The 20,829-nt window shown below is 44.7% G+C and overlaps 1 protein-coding gene across 2 annotated transcripts in view; it reads right to left on the bottom strand.

Moving 5' to 3' along the window:
• Positions 1-20,829, bottom strand: part of DNAH9 (dynein axonemal heavy chain 9) — a 1,527,051-nt gene that overhangs the window by 914,561 nt on the left and 591,661 nt on the right. For both annotated transcript variants that reach the window (XM_069654516.1, XM_069654515.1), the window contains exons 37-38: positions 7,558-7,731; positions 1,800-2,007 (exon numbers count right to left, since the gene is read on the bottom strand). In XM_069654516.1, coding sequence (XP_069510617.1) covers positions 1,800-2,007; positions 7,558-7,731 — 382 coding nt within the window. The remainder of the gene's footprint in view (positions 1-1,799; positions 2,008-7,557; positions 7,732-20,829) is intronic.

Raw genomic sequence — 20,829 nt, 5'->3', positions numbered from 1 at the left:
CTGGGCCACTGCTTAGAACATAGACCATGAATTTAACCTCTTAATACATTGGAAAACTAACCGAAAGCACATCCTCAGAGTGCAGCTACCGTTCACGACAAAAATGCGATACGTAGATGCACAAAACTTTGAGCCCACTCTCGCTTACTTCTCTAGATAACTTATCACCACCTATCCACATGCCAGCCTGACATGGGCAGCTGGCAGGGACTTGACCAGCCCTCATATCTTAAGCACTGGCCAATATGCACACACGCATAGCACCTCCTTTAATTTCTTCCTATACCCGGACTCTGGTCCCCCGAGGGCGTTCAACCTACAGCTCGTAGTGACCATAAGAATGGTGAAAGGTGCTTTACGAATGACGCACTAATACTACTACTACTACTACTACTACCCCACTTTTGGGATTTAAATTGACATGGGTATTCACAGCCTGTTGATAGGATTTACATTTGCCCGAGTGATATTGAGGAATCGACCACAGCCTGTTGAGTATAACAATCCACCTGGGTGGCTTCTTGGAATATGGACATAGGCGCTGAGCTGGCGGTAGTCTTGAAATGTGTCCTGCTGAACAGTGGTAGAGGCAGATTTTGGAGCAAAGGGAGTGGGTGGCTCCTTTTAGTTCCAAAAATAATTCAAAATAATATGTTGAATGTATGTATTTTATAGACAATTATTTTAACAAATTGGGTTCAAATCAAAATTTACAATCGATTTTTTTTTTTAAAACATTAAATAAATTGAATAAATGCAATGTCACCAGCAGTACACATGAAGCATGAAGCTGCGGTCACAATCTATCTATGCTGGTGATGAAAATTATTTACAGTGAGCATTACAGGAAAAGAGGGTGGCTGCAGATCTATGGAACGGATTTACAGTTTGTAAATAACTTTAATGGAGCTGCGGCCAAAAATCAAGCTATAGAAGTGATGGTCACTGTAAATCCCTTGTATGAAGCTGTGGGCACAATCAAGCTATTCCGCTAATGTTTACTGTAAATCACTTGCTTGAGGCTGAACCCATACCTTATGCCAATAATGGTCACTGTAAATCACTTTCATGAAGCTGAGCCACAATATAAAAACATTAGTCTACCACCATCGCCACAAACACATTTACACATTGTATTCACACATCCCCACACTTAAGACACACAGGCATGCATAAACACTCACTAGGGCACTAACATACACACACCACAAACTCAATTGAATTATATTTAAACACACAAGCATGCATGCATACAACACAAATATTCTTCTGCCTGACTCTGCAGAGCTGAGAGCCAGCAAGTGCAGGTGGGTCAAATTCAGGTAGCGGTGGTGTGCACTGGAAGTACTTGAGCACTGGGGACATGGTGGGCTCTCAACTTATCAGTTGCTCAGAAACCTGGAGGACCAGTGAGCATGCAGCACTTCAAACTCTGATGCATGCAGCTGATTTATTTTATTTTTTATAAACTTAAATTGAATTAGAAAGCACCAGCTCCACAGGTGTTGGGGTGGGTTGTTGGGGACTGAGGGGGTGCAGAGTTGTCAAACGCAACAACAGGGAGTCAGATGGACAATAATCCGCAGCAAGTCACTTTGTCTACCATCACTTTATATGAAGTAAACTAAGAGTATCAAAGGGTGGGTATCTATTTGCTGATCATGCTGTCCAAGCTTTCCCCTGTATATTGAATAGCCATTTAAGTTCATGACAAGTCTTCCTTCCACTGTAGTTCCAGCATGCACATTTTGAAATGAACACAACATGAACTAGACATCACTGGTCAACGCTGCGCCTACCTTGAAGCATAGCTGAAGTCGTGTAGTAATTAAATGGCACATTCTTCACCATGTACTCGTCTGGGTCCAGAGAAGTGAGTTTGTCTCCCACAAGCACAGATTTTCCAGTGCCAGCATTTCCGACCAACATGACTGGCCTGCGCCTCTCCAAGAGCTTGTCCATGAAGTATCGCACGCGGATGGTTTCGTTGGTGTGCACCAAGCAAGCCTAGAGCAAGAACAATTCCATGGTGAAAGCTGTGAACTAAAACTGCTGCACTCGGACACCTTCACTTCAGAAGCTCTTCAGCCCAATTATATTTTACAGCTATTATTTGTATTTATTTATTTATAATGCGCACCTAACCCAGGGGTAGCCAGGCGCAAAGGCAGCAAGAGGGTTGCAAAAACTTTACATACAGTAGGGTGAGGTCCGGCTGCGGTTAAAGTGCTGGACGTATCACGCCGAATAGGAAGGGTGGAGCATATACACTATAAGCAATACTATATACATATTTACATTCAATGAGGTAAAAAGCCACGTGGTAGTGGCGCATCCGGGCATCGGAGGGTCGTTATGAGTCAAGTGTTTTAAGCCAGTGGATAGTTCTGGCTCTGAACTGGTATAAGAAAATAGCATCTATAAATCAACGATGCAGAGAATGGAAAATCTGGTGTTTAAAGGTGTGAGCCGGATGATATCAATTGGACATTCATACACTTGAACATAGGGATGCAGGATACCTTTGTAGTGCCACAGCAAGAAAGGGTCATGTTTTTGACACAGGGAGTCAAATAGAGAACTAGCTGTTTTGTATGCATCATTCATCAACAATGTATGTGTTATCCTGAGAGGCCAAGATGGATTATGATTTCACTGCCACCAACGCCGTAAAGTAATAATGCACGCAGAGTATTTCAGAGGTACTACACTCATGTTGCAGCGTCAGGGGTCCCGAGGTCATTTTAAGTTTAAAAAAACCCAACCAGGTTTGGCAATCGGCTGGATACCATCCCGGTTTTTGGCAAACTTGTTGAAAAAACATGATATCAGGCCAAATACCGGGATGGTATCCACCCGATCCCCAAATCCCGGATAGGGTTTTTAAACTTAAAGTCTCGGGACCCCGGGACAGAGGTGCACATACCCGGACAGTTTCGGCAACACTGGGACGTCTGGTCACCCTAAAGTGAAGACACATCATAATGGAGGAATTGATGGGGCATGTGGGGATAAGCTCCCCCGCTCTCTTGCTGGTTGGTGGTACACTCACATTTCAGATCGATCCTGCCTAAAAAGAGAGGTTAAGAAGGTGCCCGCTGGATATCTGCAGCGTGGGCATTCACCAAAGTGCTAGAGAGCATACTGCGGATGGGCGAGCATGCTGCGGATGGGCGCGCATGCTGCGGATGGGCGCGCATGCTGCGGATGGGCGAGCATGCTGCGGATGGGCGAGCATGCTGCGGATGGGCGAGGTCATCTGAGCAGGGCAGCAGAGAGGACAACCTGAGGGAGCACAGACATGCACCGATGATCTGCTTGCTTGCCAATTGGGTGCTGTGATGCTGGCAAGAGGAGGAGGAAACCCGATGAATGCACATCCTTTAACTTGTAAAAGGAAAATGTGTCCTACGGGATAAATCATGTCACTATTATTTAACTTGAAACATGCTCATGGAGCTATTTAGGCATTTCACTAATTTGGCAGACTGAAGGTAGCAGGTACAGTACATCAATTCTTTACTATACAAAAACACAAGATATCATTACAAAATATATAAAGACTTTTGGTATAAAAAGTGCAAAACACCATACACATAACAAGAAATAAATTATACAAAGTCATATTTCATAGAATGTAAGTGGAAAATTGGTCTACCCAAAATGTCAACTTAATCTGGAAGGCATCCTGCCATAACCTTGCACTGACCAGAATGCCTGAACTGGACTATAATCTAACTGAAATAGCTCCACATAGTTCTGTGTCACCTCAGCTACACATATCCAACTCTGCTGTTTTCGGAGTCGTGCTATTCTCATATAGCCGAAGGTATGATGAAATGGTCATGATCAGATGGTCTACAAGCCGAGACGGCTGAAAGCTGTCTTCTTTATTGGTCTGCCGCCTATGTCGTTGAATGTGGACCCCCCACTTTGCTAGTTTCCACATATTTAGATAATGTTCCTTATATTATCACTACTCTGGACCCAATTATGCTGATTTGTTAAATGTTCCTATGAGACAGTTGAAATCACGCGTTTTTGGCTCGTAGTCGCCTCTATTTGGCCGCGCAGTCTTCATCTCGTGCTATTTAACAGCTCTATATCTGCTATGTGTGCCCTTTTGGATATCATCCTTTTTTTGAGCACTAAGTAGAGAAAAATCCTAATCTTGTTTGTTTGTGCCGGTTCTTACATGGAGTTCGTGAGTCTGTCCGTGGAACCGTAGCCTGAGCGTTCTCATCCAAAATGGAAATAAACATCAGCTTCTGTTTGGTTATCGGGTTGAGTAAATTGATGAACAGCAGCAGGCAAAGTTGTTGGTCATTAATTGGGTGTACTGGGTGCAAGGGATATTTTCCACTGCACATTGTGATGGAAGCTGTTCCCCATTTTGTTTGTACGTGCCGCAACACTGGTGTTGTTTGGAATTGCTCAATACAACAGACCAGCCCAGCTGCAAGAAGGATCCTGTGCATATCAACACACACCTGCAGGATGTTTTGGGCAGATGTTCTTCTGCATCGTTCAGAAAATAACCAGGAAAATATTGTCAGCAGTTTGTAACCCAAGGTTGTTGCCTTAGTATAAGCCTGTACTATTCCCTCCTTCTAACTTCAGCCATTGTCCATTTCACAACAAGAAGGAATCAGTGTATGAGAAGTAGTGAATTGTTGCACTACACTCAAGAGATTGCAGGCCATCGCCAAACACCATAATTAATAATGCTCTTTATTTTACATCAAGAAGTGTACAAGGTGCAGCCCCAGGGTGCGGCACTCAGCTGCCCTGATGCAACAAATGCCCAGCGTACGTTAAGGAAGACCACGGTCATGTGTGGAACAAAGCAGTTTTGACAAGCTAACATGGAGTGGTGAGCACAAGGGATGATATGCTGGCAGGGTGATGGAGAGGGGTGGGGGAATTCATCCTCTCAAACACTTATAAAATATCAATATCAATAAGGGAGAACAGTGGACACCCAGGACACAGACAGTTAGAGGGACTTCACAGCAAATTGAGAACACAAATGAAAATAAGGAGCAATATGAATGCAGAGTGGGTGTCAATGAGTAACCCTAGGGAGGCGGCTTCTAGTTATATTAGCTGCCGGTTACTACTGCCCTCTCCTTGTTCCATAATCTTTCATCAGTTAACCTTATTGCACTTCCAGGATCTTCCTGTAGCAACCGTCTCCCGGAATATCTTGAATATTCCTTCCTTGCATGTCTGGGTAACTTGACCTTCACCTCAAAACCAGGATCCATTGTTGTTTTATTCACACAATATATTCTGTCATACCTACTGTCATTGTCTACTAGACTTAGAATGTGCTCTCTTATCCAGTCATACCCTAATTCTCTCAGAGACACACTGTGTACAGTCTAATGTTGGATTGACAATGCTTCAAAACTTCAAAAGGGGAGACTGGAGCCATGGGGAAGTGTAGACTATCCTTTACTGAAGCACACAATTCATTACCGTTCTAATCCAATCTTCCCCCAGATGTAACTGCTATTCTGATGGCATCCATCATTGTCCGATTGAAGCGCTTCACACACCCATTTCCCTTGGGATGGTACTAAAAGGTGATGGTGTGGGTAATACCATTTTCTTCCAGAGCCCCTTCATTCACTTTGACACAAATTGGATCCTGTTGTCTGATGAACTTTCTAAATAAAAACCTTACTCCAAAAAACAGAGCAAGATGTGGGTCATGCCGAATAACCACCATGTTGTACGGTATGCCTTCCGGAACAACCAACCTATGCCTCCTAACCAGCTTCCCCATGCTAAGTGGAAAGGTCATCTCTGACTCTTTTTTTCCAAGGCTTGACATTCTCTTCTGTCCCATTGTTTGGGCATCTCCTTTCTATATAGTGTACTGCATTAGCATGCGTCTCATTCTGCCTACAACACACGTCCCATGCGTTTTCGCCTGAATGTATTTTGCAACCTGGTAATCTCAGGAATTTCAGAGCCCCTCTCCAACGCTTCATTCTCCAAGTGGGAGGCCTCTCCCTGTACTGGGTTGTGATATAGTGCATCTGCTACAGCCTTTCTTTGACCCTGCACATGTTTTACATTAAAGTCCAACCCTTTAGACTTGTGATCCACACAATTATCCACAGAAAACTCTGTCTATACCATTGCTGTCGAACATTGTTGTGGATTATGAAAATAATGGCACAAAGCAACAAGAGGAACTGTTGGCAAACTAGCCCCAGCCTAGAGCAAACCTCTACATAAACGCCCCTCCCCAAGCACAGAGGACACAACTACTGTTCGAGGCCCCACACTGTATTTTCCAACGCCAGGTGAGCCTGGGGTAAAAAGCAGGGACTGGAGGGATATGATCTAAAGATATGCATTGACTGGATATGGCCAAACATAAAGCATCCTTTCAGTCAATGCAATATTAAATAATAGTGTGGGACACAGCATGTTCAAAAGGCTACCGGACCGACCAGCAGGCAAAGGTGGGGGCAACTAACATGTTTTTTAAAGCCTGCTAACATTAGATATCCATCATGTCAAAAAGAAACACAAAATCTTAGCAAGGTAACATTTTGCCACGAGCAAACAGAGAAAGGGTGAAAAGACAGAGGAATTCATCACCACTTTAAAAGTGCAAGTTTGGACCTGGTTATAATAAACACTTACATAACCAACTGAGTATTAAATACAGCACCCCAAAGTCGGACAGGAAATGTGCTGGAAAAGCGATCCCATCCTCGTTGCCACTGTTGCAGGGCAATACTGAACAGATCCCAGGTCACCACCAGTGGCAATAATTGCCTTTATTTCACACTAAGAAGCGCATAAGATGCAGTCCCCTAGTGTGCCACTCCAAGCTCCCTAGGTTCAAAAACTGTCCAACCTACATTCTAGAACAGAATAGTCATGGGTGGAAGACAGTAGGGTTGGCAAGGTTACACGGTGAGGCGAGTACAAGAGCGCACATGCTGGTAGGGTGATGGCGAGGTGTGGGCAAAAAGGCTTGGTAGTTGGTGAGGCATTGTCAGAGAGAAACAAAGGGGTCTTCAGGGAGGATACAACACAGGACTCTGCCACTGTCCAAAGAGATGCAAAAGTGATAATGATAACATTACAGAGAAAAGCAAGCCTGGCACCAGTGGCTTCCACTGGCGAAATAGACTAGGGTAGCTTGCATAACAATTTACTTAACATTCGTTTTCTAAAATTACAGCGCAGGTTCAATGTCCTGAGCACAGGAGTTAATGAAGGCTTCGGTGATAATAGTAGTTTTCCTCTGGGAGCCGGAAGGAACGCAGGAATTCATTACACATCTGCTGCCGACAGGTACTCAAATGATAACGACTTTCCATCACTACCAATCTGTTCCACCTGCAACAGCACCATCGAGCCAATCGCATTGGTGGCCTCCCGCGAAACCTTTTGCGAATATTCTAGCGTCACCCCTATTAACACGCCCGGGTGGTCCCATTCCAAGTATTAATGAACATTAGCTCACTGTGGTGTGGGGAAATTAAATATTCTCTGATTTTAATTATGAAGTAATTGACTTTCACAAACCTGTAATGGCATATCTGGATCAAACTCAAATTTCGGAATGAGTTTGGACCAGGGCTCGAATTTCTTTGATTCGGGGTCAATGTAGTAGTCAAAGACGGTTCCTTGCGAGGGAAACTTGATGGTCTTAAATTCCGTCACCCACCATTTACTGAACTCCACCCTGTAGTCGACAAGCTGCAAAACAAGGACATTATATTATGTCATATTTTTATTAATATGTTGTGTGTAGAAATATTGTAAAACTGATTTACTTCATTTATATCAATTAAAAAAAAGGACATTGCTTTAGCAACAATCGTCAGCATGCAAAATAGACCGTGTGGCATATGAAACAGTGCCTTCATTTTAAAATGTTACAAGTATATCAATATGAAAAGATCATTACGTTTGTGTTTTTAGTTAGTACGTTCATGTCTTTGACAGCCACATGTGCTTCAGGGTTCAGATGGATGGACTTCGGTAACAGCATCCTTACCAACCTCCCACACGGCCCAAGTTGTCCTCTTTGCCCCCGAGGCTTTCCTCAACCTCTGCCCATCTACCCACCCAAATCTCCCCGTCCCTTCAGACACCAGCCTGACTGATGCATAGCACAAAACAGAGCCCGATACACAATCCACATTCTAGTTTTTAAATAAGTCCGTGATGTAGACTCTGTTCGCCGTCAGCACCTGGGAAAACATTTCCAAAACTACTACTAACCAACCCAATACTGTCTCACTTGCTCAAAATCCTGACGTGCCATATTCTGGTCCCCCTTGTACCCTACACTGCAAATCCCCACAATGGCACCCCTTTCTCTGAAAGCATTCACCGAACCACCAAAGGATGCCTAAAGACACCTCTCCCAGCTGAGCATGCTCAGTGGTAGCAGCAGCTACAGATAGGCTGTACCCCAGGACATATATAAATATGTCTACAGAGCGCGCGAGAGCGAGCGAGAGACCGAGAGACCGAGCGAGATTGAATAAGAGGGAGAGAGGAAGAGAGAGAGAGAGGGAGGAAGAGAGGAAGAGAGAGAGAGAGAGAGTGAGGGAGAGAGAGAGAGAGGGCGGGAGAGAGGGAGGGAGGGCGAGAGAGAGGGAGGGAGGGCGAGAGAGGGGGGCGAGAGAGAGGGGGGCGAGAGAGAGAGAGAGAGAGAGAGAGAGAGAGAGAGAGACTGTAATGAAACGCTTTCGCCCACTTGCCTATCTCCGTTCCCTGAGCCCAGGGGTGGACTGGCCTATAAGGAACTCTGGAGATTTCCCGGTAGGCCTCTGCACTCTTTTGTAAGCTAAACCATTTTATTTCCAAATATTCTCATAGGAAAAGGGTTGTGTAGGAGGTTGGGTGGTCGGGAATACTTAATAGGTGGGGGAGAGAGGGTGTGGCCCCCCCCAAAAAACGAATTGATAGTTTTTCCGTAATAACGTCCACGTAGAAAATGCCTGTCGGGGAAATGACACGGAGCCCTCACTTCTTCCTGCTCCAAGAAATTCTGTTAGTGCCCAGATCACGTCTAAGAGATATAAAGCCCAGGTCAGTTGTAAAACATACTGTCCAGCTCACATTTAAGTGATGCAGTGCCAAGCTCATTGTATGAACAGAAGTTAGCCTGCCTTAGTGATGCAATCCTTGCTTCTTTCGAAAGCAGTGAACTTTGCCCTTCTGACATCCCACCTATTGGTCGCTTTGCTCCAGAGGAAGTGCAGGGACAGGAAAAAGAGAGGCAGAGAGAAACAAAATGGTGGAAGGCTCCTTCCATTGAACAGAGCCTTCCTGTGTACTTTATTTCCACCCGTCCCTTCTCACTAATAAAAGAGGCCTTTAGAGATGCATCACCCTGGTGTGAGGCCACTCCTTTGGAATGGCCGTGCTCCTTTGATGCCTGGGTCTAGGACAGCTGCATGCTTTGCGGTTGTCTCCGGCAGAGGGTGTTACCTGCCCTGACAAAGAGGTCAAAGAAGAGGAAATGCCATTCGGGTTCCTGTCCTGCCATTTGGAAATCTCACCCCGTATGGCCAGAATACGCAACACCTTCGACAGCAGAGCTGACTCACAGGAGCCGACACATGTGTGATATCAATTTGGATGTGGTGGCCATGATCATATATAGTGACTGAACTTAGGCGTAGCTTTATTTTAAGGTTTATCCTGTCACCATCATGGGTTACTTATGTTCATCGTAGTTTTGGTACAGGGTGAATATTTTAAATACCACCCCTGCACTGCAGGGACTTGGCTGTCGAGCTGGCACCTGTGACCTTTGAACCTGATCTTTGTCCCTGGTAGAGCGGGTGCTGGTGATCAGGCTACTGATGCAGCAGACCACAAGTACACTATGCTTTTGGCATGGCGCTTACGAAAGGGAGATCTGATTAGCCGATTACCCTTTCAGAAATGGAATTACACGCATCATTTTATTTATTGAAAACAATCTAAAAAGCCAGGGCTTTTCACCCTTGCCATATGGCAATTCCCAACAGGGTTAGACTGGGGAGTTGCCCATGGTAGAAAGTAGCAGAAACTGGGGGCAGGAACCATGCCTTGCTCGCCATTCCATGCCGTGCTGTATATCTTGATTCTTTGTTTTGACATTCCAGCCTGCTGCCCTTTTTCGGGTATGGCTGTGCCATTCCATGACTTGCCAGATGTTTTCCTCTCAACTAGATATACCACTCGGCAACATAGACAACATTCAACTTCACGTTGCATTTTACATATTGACTAAACCACTCACACACTGCAGTTGAACACTAGCTAATACTCTCCTTCTCTTTACACACTAACTCCATCTGAACTACTACCAGCTTTTCAAACACAGCTCCAGTCCATCCATCCATCCTCTGTCTAAGAGCAGCTGAAGCTCCCTTCTGGCTATGCATACACCGAGTGCCCTCACAACATCTCACCTAGAAACACACCAGCACACAGATTATGGTTCCTTCAGATCTCTACGCAGCAATACAACAGCAAAGCAATATTGAACCTATAATTCGGTCCCTAATAACTCTGTTTAACCTTTTCAGAAGTTCACAAAGCGCAAAGTAAACATGAAAATTGGCAGCAGTTTGCAATGCAAAACAAAATGACATATGCCAGTTCATTCCCTGAATGTGTGATCATTTTTTTAATGAATGTCACTCTTTATTATATTTGTCTGATGTTAGATTGTGATGTGAACCACATCTTATGTAAGCCAGAGGTGTGCACATTTTGGATCATCTAATAGGTGGGATTTAGGACTTGGAGCTGTTTGGATGGAATATACATATTAAACTTTTCATAATATTCATTTTACTTCCAATTCTAACAATTGCATCAATTTCCAAGCACGAGTCCATATCATTTCAATCCTCATTGAAAAATAAAACTTGATTTAAAAATGTCCTTCCTGCAAAATTCATACAAAAATGTTCCCCACTTAAAAACATAACCCACCAATCATCTACTGTTGTAGTTTTCATGTTATTACTAATGTCAGCCAGCCATTTGGGTCCCATCGATGTAAGAGATGTACATTCCAAAAGTATATGTTTCCCTGATTCTATCAGACCTTGCCTTGTGCAGAATCTGCAGTAAGCCTCCCATCTGAAACAATAGACTGGAGGGATTGCAAACCCAATTCATATCAGAGGGACGATATAGGGAGACTCTTATGAAGTACTTTTTTCCTTTCAGGAGATTCCAGAACTGCCACGAAAGACGTCGCATTAACGGAGAACCCACCCCCACCCCCAAGTAGTTGAAAGAATATACTCTGTCCAGTTTCTGCTTACCCATATTCCATATAGCTTTTGGGCTTTTACTGCCCTGGGCACTAGTCAACACCATGATTTTTGTTTTCTTCACATTGACTCTAATGCTGTGCTCCTTCATATAGGTCACAAGCAGATTTAATATCCGATGTAATCCTATTGCTGCCTGATCCATCATAAGCAGGTCATCAGCATATAGGATCCACGGGATTGAGATACCCTGTATTTTGTGGGGGGGAAAGGCTTTTGCACTTTGTTGGCTCTCACCCATGTCAGACAAATACATGCTGAACAGTGCAGGGGCCAGAGGGCACCCCTGTTTTAAGCCCCTAAAAGTAAACATTTTCTGTGAGAACACCGCGTCCTTAGACAATCTCACCTGGATTGATTCTGAAGTATATAACGCTTCTATTGCATCGACCAGGTCCCCAGGGAAACCCCAAGATTACATCTTTTGCCACAACCTCTGCTGGCTAACACTGTCGAATGCTTGTTCTAAGTCGACAAAAGCCATATATATTTATTTTGGTCCTTGATCTGATGGCCTTTAGTTTCAGCAGGTTCAGCACGGAGAGGTTGAGGTTTGTGCCCACTCCCTTTACAAAGCTAGCCTGTCTGGGGCACAGGCGGCCTGATTCCTTCGCCCATGAGCCCAGACGCTGATATAGTAGTGTGGCAAAAATGTTCCCAAACATGACCAGCAGAGCAATTGGTGGACAGTTTCAGGGATCATCCCCGTCCCCTTTCTTAAACACAGGGATTATTAATGCAGTTTTCCACAAGGCTGGAACTTCTCATGCCACAGAGCTCTCACTAAACAGGAGCAGACAAAAATCTGCCCATGCCTCTGGGTTTTGCTTCATAGTTGTATTTGTGAAGCAATCAGGACCCGAAGCTCAGTTTTTATATTAAGGCTTTCAAACCTAAAGGCCCAAGATCTGTGCACCCCCCACCCCCTCTTCTGGAAAACACTCAGATTTAGGTTGCGCAAAAAGAGTTGAAAAATTAGCAATCCAGATCTTCTCCGACAGAGTATTGGGGAGGGCTGCTGATTGAAAGGATGTATTGTTGTGGCAATAAGCCACGAGACGGTGGGCCAATACCGCCCCAGGTAATGCCCCCGGGGCCCATAGTTACAGGCCCGAGCATAGCGAGGGCCTTAGAAAGGGCCCAGGGGCACACGAGGGCCTTAACGAGGCCTCAGGGGCATTACCTGGGGCGGTATTGGCTCGCCGTTGAGGGGCTTATTGCCATTAGTACCCCAGCTCCTTAGACCGGGGTACTAATGGCATTTTTTTCTGTTCCGAAATGCTGACGCGTTTCGGAACATAACATTTTTTTTAAAAAAAATAAGTCAAATAAAATGCCCGCCGGGAGGGAAAGGGAGAACGTAGTCCATTTTCCCTTTCCAAGGCGGCCCTCGGGAGCGGACGCGCTGGGAACAGAAATGTTCCCAGTGTGTTCGCTCCCGAGAAAAGAAGAAAAAAGAAGGTAAGTGGGGTTGGGAGGGGATAGTCTGTAGGCGAGGGTGGTGGAGGAAAAAAAATAATGTACCCGAGTCCCCGGTGGGGGACGAAGGCAGCCACCAGCCATGGGGAGACTCTGAGCGGGGATTGCCCCGTTTCGAGCCTCATTGGCTAAGGGGCTGACACCCCCCCACCACCACCCGCCCGCCGGGAACAAACGCAGGCACGCCGGATACCAATTTTCAATAGGGACCATAGACTGTGTTCTTACTACAAATAGTTCTCAGCATATTCTCCGCGTCATGTTGTGCTCTCTGGGCCTGAGAAGATATTAGCCAGTTTGTGTACAGCTGTCTTCTTTGTTGCCGTAGTGTTGCAGTGTCCTCATCATGGAGCCTGTTTAATTTTCTCATATAGACTCAATGGGCCTCATTACAGGTTGGGCGGTCCGGAATTAACAGTGGCGGTAAACCCGCCGCCACTTTTATTTCCGGACCGCCCGATCCCGAGTCCTGCAGGTCTGACCTGGCGGGTTGAACACCTCCCACCTGCAGGCGGATGTGGGAACACCAGCACCATCACGAGATGGTGCCGGTGTTTCCACTTCCCCATTGAGTCCTAAGGGACTCAATGGGAATAGGGACTTACTGAATTCCGCCTCCGGAATTCCCGCGACACCAGGGTCATAATGCCTGGGTATTTCCGGTAGTCACAGAGGCGGAATGGTAATACGAGTCCGGCGGTAACCAGGTGGTTTTACTGCCGCGGTTACCGCCGGACTCGTAATAAGGCCCAATATTTTTTTTTTCTTGCCTCAATCAACACCTTGTTATATCTGTAGAGCCTTACAACCCCTGTCTTTAGACCCACCTGACTTTTGTCTAAATCCTTGGAATAGACTTGAATAATCTAGAACCCCCTTGCCCAAAACCACCTTCAGACGGTATTTCTCGGGAATGGGTCTAACCTCCAAGGGGGTAATTCCCACTCTATTCCTTCCATATGAGAGTTGAAGCTGGGATCTGGATCCAAAAGCAGGGGATGGGAAATCACCATTCCATGTCACCGCTAGGAGCAGATGGTCACTATGCTCTATTGAAGTAACTATCAGGGTATCAATTAAATCAAACATTTTTCCCTGACACAAACATATTTTCAAGATGTGCTCTCTGTTCCCCATGTGATCTTAGCCGGAGTATCCCCCTTCTTTTGCCCATTAAGCATGAAAACATCTCACATTCTCAAATCACAAATCCACAAAGCTGTTCTTTTCTTTAAATCAGCTGTCAAAATTACCAGCCCCCACTTAACTAAACACTAAGGGACTGATTCATAGAATTTGTGCGCAGAAAAACAGGGATTTGTGCGCCATTCTGCCCGCAAATCCCTGTTTAACAAATGGGGATTTGCGGACAGAATGGCGCACAAATCCCTGTTTTTCGGCACACAAATTCCATAAATCAGCCCCTTAATATATAGATCTCAACAGATCATCATGTATGAATGTTTTAATTTAATGTAGAAATTATCGTTCAACGATGTTGAACAATTGAGAAAGAATTTGTCACCAATCTTAGCCGAATTCTAGTACACATTGAAAGGAACTAATGATTTCACAGTGGTGGATAATTGCTTGTGCCATTCTAGAGTTAAAATCTGCACAAATGGGCTAGGATTTCTCTCTTCCAGAATCGTTAGGCCTGATCCAACTTTCACCATTGTTATTAAGCCATAATTTGGTCGACCCACCACACCTTTTGGGGCTGGATTCAAGAAAACATGAAATCCCTCACACACAGGTTTAACCCGAACCCATGTTTCATGCAAGCACAAAATGTCAAGCTGCCCGTCCGAGATCATCCTTATTACAGAGGTGGTCAAAGCCTCTGGTGTTCCAACCCATTTGAAACTGCCTACCATCCTCCTTCTTTTGATGCTATTTAGTACTAGATGATGCCAGTCATGCTGCCAGCCATGACCAGTATTGTTGCTTATTTAAGGGTATGCTGTTATCAATATCTGTGACATTTCTCTAGTGTCCATCAACCACATTGAAAGTCACTTTTATCCTGGCCTGCATTGTTTTGAGGGACTCCTCCCAATCCTTTACTTTAAGACTTGTTTTATTAGGGGAAGGAAAATCCAGAATCCTCTTTTGTCCCCCCCCTCATGTGCCCCAACATCTTAGAGCTTGTGATAAATTGGGGGTTTTCTCACCAACTTGCTTGTGCCGAGTCTTAGATTCTTCAATTAACTCAAAGCCCAAAAGAAGCAGGTCTGGAGTAGCATCGAATAAGGCCATTTTCACCAACCTCAAACTCAAATTCAGTATAATCCAATCCACGCGGGATTCATTAACTAATTGTACTATTTTGATATGATCCGAAACAATCTCCCACAATTTAGGAGAACATTGTGATGGTTTTAGTACATTGGCTCGGTTTAGAATTAGGTTAACCCTAGAAATTAGTAGTCTCTCCACTACTACAGTCAATCGCCTTACATCTGAGTGGATGTCTTTACCTCGAGGGATATCCATAAATCAGGTGGAATTTCTTGAACGTAACTTGTGAAAGGATATACTTTCTCAGCAGAGCTTGCCTCTTTTCTTCCAGAGTTTGAAAAAGACCTGCTCTTGTCCACTGAATTCTCTCGCAAAGCGTCATTTGGTGAGTCATAGATGGCAGACCTCCTATTTCCCCCTACAAGAAGCTCAAGAACACTATTTCCCCCTTCAAATGAGGCCTTTCGGACCTCTATTTCTGCGTCGGCTTGAGCATCTTCATATGAATTTGTAGTGAGTTCCAGCAAATACAACATTCCTAAGGTTGCACTTTCGTCGGATTGATCGTCAACAACACCACTAATATTCGAATGTCCCGCTGCCTCCAGTTGGGGGGGATTTTCTATCCTGGTGGCGGGTCAGCCTCCTTTTCTCCCACATGTTGAAATGTGGAGTGGCTATTATATCTCTTGGGAGGGGTGCTAACATTTCGCAGAAAGGCTCGAGATCCATTCGACTTTGATTTGTTAGTCTTTTGGTGGCTTTGGATTTTCTTTTTTTTTTGCTGTTGTCCTCCTGGCCTCTATGGTGACAATTACTTCTTTTAATTCCCAAAGATTGGTAATCATTTCACACTTGACTGGTTCTTCGTTGACATACCAGAGGGCTCGATTCCCAGAGTCACAGGGGATTGGGTAGCCAAGATTAGGCTAGTGGGCACTTTCCAGACCTTGTTCCTGTCTAGAAGGAACAGTGCCATCTAATGGAGGGGTTCCATGCTCAGAGGGAAATTCTTGGCACGCCCCCACGTCCACCTGACCCACCCGGGCTATCACCATCCAGGAACGAATCTGGGGGTGGACTCTGAGCTTTTGTAAGTTTTGGGGACAAGAGAGGAGGGGACCATTGAGTCGACGTCAGAGTGCCACTGTCGAGAGATGTCTTTCCCTTGTGAAATTTTGAGCCATTTCATTGGCTCTAAAATCGCAGCTGTTATAATGTTTTTATCTCCCTTCTCTCCTCCTGCCAGACCATACAATCTGCCTTGCCATTGGGATGATAATTCCACTTCTTTATCCAATCTCCATTGTACCACCGTTGTAAAAGATTCTAAGAAAATCAGCTTGGTATGAGTCATTGCCAGGAATGTGGCTTAGTCTTTTATAGTTTCATTCATTACTTCGACCAATTTGGATTTAGGACAATAGTCAGTGCAGACAATATATTAGACTGAATCTAGACTGTTGCAGCTTCTAATAGCAGATGATTATATTCAAAAGCGAGTGTGCATAGGGGCATGAATTTCTGGGGATCCTGAAGATAACGAGGAAGAGGATCTTGTCTCGTAGCAGGGACTACCCTTAGGCATGGAATGATCTAATTGAGCAGTAGAGGCCGTAGCTATTTGATGCGAGACTCCTTCCTCAGACATCAGAGGAGGCCTACCCTCCCGATATTCAGAGGCTCCTGCCGCCAACCTAAGACTTGGCGTTTAACCGGCACCCACCTTGTTTTCGTGAGTTGCAGTCTGGCCAATTCCAATCTCTGAGGCACATAGTCTTCTCTGCCAGGCAATTGTAGTTTTAATCTCTGCAATAGCGCGCGATAATTGCGCTGCTGAATTTGAGTGCTGAATTGACAGTAAATCAGACTCCGCCCTATATTCAAGAGGAGTGCTGGTACAATTAACAGATTGGTCCCCGTTCACAAAGTGCCCGTATTTGGGTGATTCCAGGCGAGTGAACATTTCTACTAGAAATGCACAATCATCCTCTACACCGAAAGATGTGTTCCGTAAACAAGATGGCAGCTGTTTTACATTCTCTACAACACCTGGGCCACCTTTAACAAGAACTGAGGAACCCGGATTAATTGTAATCAAGAGTCCACTGCTCTCACTGTTTCCAATGGGATCCATACCATTAAGTTCTTAATGTTCTTTGTATTTAGGGCCTTTGACGGACACCTGTCCCCAGCCATCTCGCACCTCATTATTGGCTTGTAATTTGCACGAGATAATGGAAAACCCTCTGAGCCAGCAAAATTAGGCCATGCGGTCGAAAGAGACCTAGGCAGATTAGAGACCGTAAACCCAATCTGCCCAGTTTCTTCCTGAGGTATACACAACATGACATCTTTCTGAACACACACACGCACACACACACACCTGTCTCTTGAAGTGTCTCAGTGAAAGTGGGGAAAAGGAAAAGCACACCTCCCCGCAACTTTGCACACTCCGCTGTCACACTTCAATATTGTCACAAGGGGGTATGGGGAGGGGGCAAGTTCACCTCGCCCATACTCATGGATGCTGGAATCAAACCTTCCCGCAGTTTTCCCTGACGACGGGTAGAAGGTCCACTCAACATCGCTGTCTGCTGGACTTCACTTTGCTTCAGTCCTATTCTGCGCCATTTCTCCCGACTTACACAGCCAACTGTAGAGCAAGAGGGAAACTCCCCGACCGATTAATGCTCCTCGTCTTCCTCGCCCAGCCCAGACTGCCATTACTGCTCCACTCTGCTCGACTCAGCACACTCCGTGCTGGAAGAGGTTTTAAGAAGAGACACTCTCCTTCAGTATAGACAAGGTAAAAAGACTGGCAGGACCTGGATGACTGCTGTGAATGCTCCACTCTGCGTGGTCCGCACTGGGAAGGGGTTTTAAGCTGAGACACTCCCCTTCAGTATAGCAGGTCCCGCAAAATCTACTATCCCACTAGCATTGGCGAGTGGTTTTTATGAAGGGTGAGTACCATTTGCGCGATGCCTGACCTTGCTGGCGAGTATGAAGATGTTAGAAACTTATTTTTCATTCATTCCAAACACACTTTGTTTGCAGTAAGTGCCAAATACAGGTTTCACTGACAACATTGCAGCAAATATGAAGTGTGCTTATGGCGACATGCACCATTTTTCAAAAAGCACTGGTAAATATTTTGTCACCCGTCACCTTGGGCAAGTGTATTGTGGTATATATTGACCCACTGAAGAGTATTTCACCACATCACCAAGCTGCCTGTCTGCAAGAAAAAGCAATATGGCTGTGCTGCCTCCTGCACGCACCAGGACCTCAAAACAGCATTTTTGCAGCCAAACAAAGATGGCTGCACCATCCTGCCAAGCACCCTTCAGGCAGGATGGAACCAGGGGACGCACTGAAGGAGTGTGCCAGCGTGTTCTGAAACATATAAAGGGAATAAAGTGAAAAGGCAGCACTGCTTTGCTAAAAACCCCAAATTCCCCTTCAAAATGAAACGTTTTCACCCTTTAAAATACTGCTTTGATGCGAATTCCATCTGTTCTGTCTCAGACCACTGTGATTAAAAAACCCCTGCCATGCCCAGGATATCGCATTGTGCCTCAGCAAAACCAGGCATGGTTTCTGAATGACAGGCCCCGTCAAATCAACTCTGAGAGAAATCAACAAGAAACTTCACTTTCTGCTGTGCAGGGGAAACGCTTTATTTTGTGCTATAAAGTGTCAGAGGAATGAACCCTGCGAAAGAAATCATAGCTCTGTGTACATTTCCATTCAATGAGACCTTTTGCCTTGTACAGACTGTTGTGTACAAGAAACTAACTATGGCTGCAAGGCAATATTCAGAAGTCAGATAGAATCGAATTTGGAAGAAAATGCTAGCAGTTTAACATGTATGTAAAAATTGGCTTTTGCAAAACTAAAGGAGAAAAATGCCCATTTGAAAAGGAAAGCCTGCAATTACCTAGCAATGTGAAGGGATGTGTTGTTGGTGATAGTACACACAGTGCCTATTTTTATCCCACAGGTGTGTTTTAATTCAAGACCCAAAATAAGAAAATAAAGATTTGAAACTCATGGGCTGAATTTGCAAGCTCTCAAAAAAACAGTTATTTCAGTTGCCAGCCCTGAAACTTCCTCCTAGGAAGGGAGACACACCATAAACCTCCAGGACACGAAAGTGATAATTGCCAGCTTGAAAAACTTTGAATGGGCCACGACAAAGAGAGTTCACACGCTCGTCAGACATTCGTCTGTGCTCCAGGCTGGACAACAGAAGTCGTGGGACACTAAACTGTGAAGTGTGAAGGGGCAATAAAACCTTCAATTAAGCTGAGAAACCCCCACCTTGCTTCAAAGGAAATGACAGTTGAAGAAAGAAAACTTTAAAGACGTTTTAATCTCTGCAGCAAGACATTGTAAAAATGTAAGATTTACACAGTGTAAAAGTGCATTTTTGGGCTTTCTTTTAAGACTTGGTAGAATTCACTGACACCTTGGGGACATAAATGGCAAAATATGGCAGAGCACGAGAAAAGCATCCATGTTGCAAATGCAAATTGTTGTACATACATCCCTCATGATAATCCACACCCATGTATAAAGTTATAGAATTTTGAGTAATATAAATCCCATTGAAAAGCACAAGAAACTGGTAGGAGGGCGAAACAAGGTCTCACGGACTGGAGGATTGGACTGCAATGTGCTGTATAAAATATGAAACCTATGTATATAATTCACTAAGAAATTGCAATGGCATAAATGTATGTTTGTGGTATCATCGGGTTTTAGTTAAAGTAATTATAGGAGGTTTTTGGACATTGTAAAACTCCCCTCATAAATCTGACATTTTCCTGAAATCATACCAGCTGAGAGCGAGGTGTAGACTATCACCCTTGTCCAATCCCGTGGTTAGAGGTGTGTTTGGTTAAGCCTGCCCCAGTCATATACTTTGATAATGTCACTAGGCATTATAAATAAGAGTCCCTGACAAGACACAGACACACACTCATCCCGATTTTCCTGCGCCGGCGTCCTGTTCCTGTTCCATCCATCCATCCAGATTCCAGATCCCAACTACAAGGCCAAAACATTGCTGACCCTACTCCAGGGCCCACTGCAAAACCCAGAATTTCTGCTCTTCCTCCAACAAGGCCTCAATTCTGAAGCATCCAGATCCCACTAACTTCATGCATCCTACAAACCTGCCATCAAGCTGATCTTTAGGATCCAGTGACCAGAATTGCCAATCCAGAAGTGCCATCCGGTGACCAGAACTGCCTAACTGTTGGCCAGGTGTCCTTCTGTGTAGTGACCAGAACCCTTGACGATCCAAAATCCCAAACTAAAAGTGGACTGTAAGTATCATCCCTAACCCATCTGAACCCATAGTATATCTTCTCTTGCCTTGGTCCTTATCCCACTCTCTAAGTCATCCCATCCTTACCCGGCTAACTTGTAAAACTGTCAGAATTATCTGTGAAACCTCGCCCTTGATTTCTCGTATTAGTGCCACATTTCTCTTAATTTCTGTCTTGCATAGATCCTAAGTCATCAGCGATTCTCAGGTTGATTCATGGAATTATTTGCGTGAAAAACACAGATTTGCGCGACTTTCTGTCCAAAAATCCCTATACTTCACACAGGGATTTTTGGCCAGAAAGGCGCGCAAATCTGCCTTTTTCACACAAATAATTCCATGAATCAGGCGGATTGTGTTTAAATAAATAAAATGTTCCTTTAAGAAAAGGGGTACACTGCATGAAGGGTTATAACTGCATCGTAACTTTTGATATTCACGGGTGGC

This window comes from Ambystoma mexicanum, chromosome 3q (genome assembly GCF_040938575.1).
Source record: "Ambystoma mexicanum isolate Mex_15411 chromosome 3q, UKY_AmexF1_1, whole genome shotgun sequence".
Taxonomy (NCBI): Eukaryota; Metazoa; Chordata; class Amphibia; order Caudata; family Ambystomatidae; genus Ambystoma; species Ambystoma mexicanum.
The sequence above is the reverse complement of the archived record's forward strand: the minus strand, read 5'-3'. Positions and strand labels throughout refer to the sequence as shown.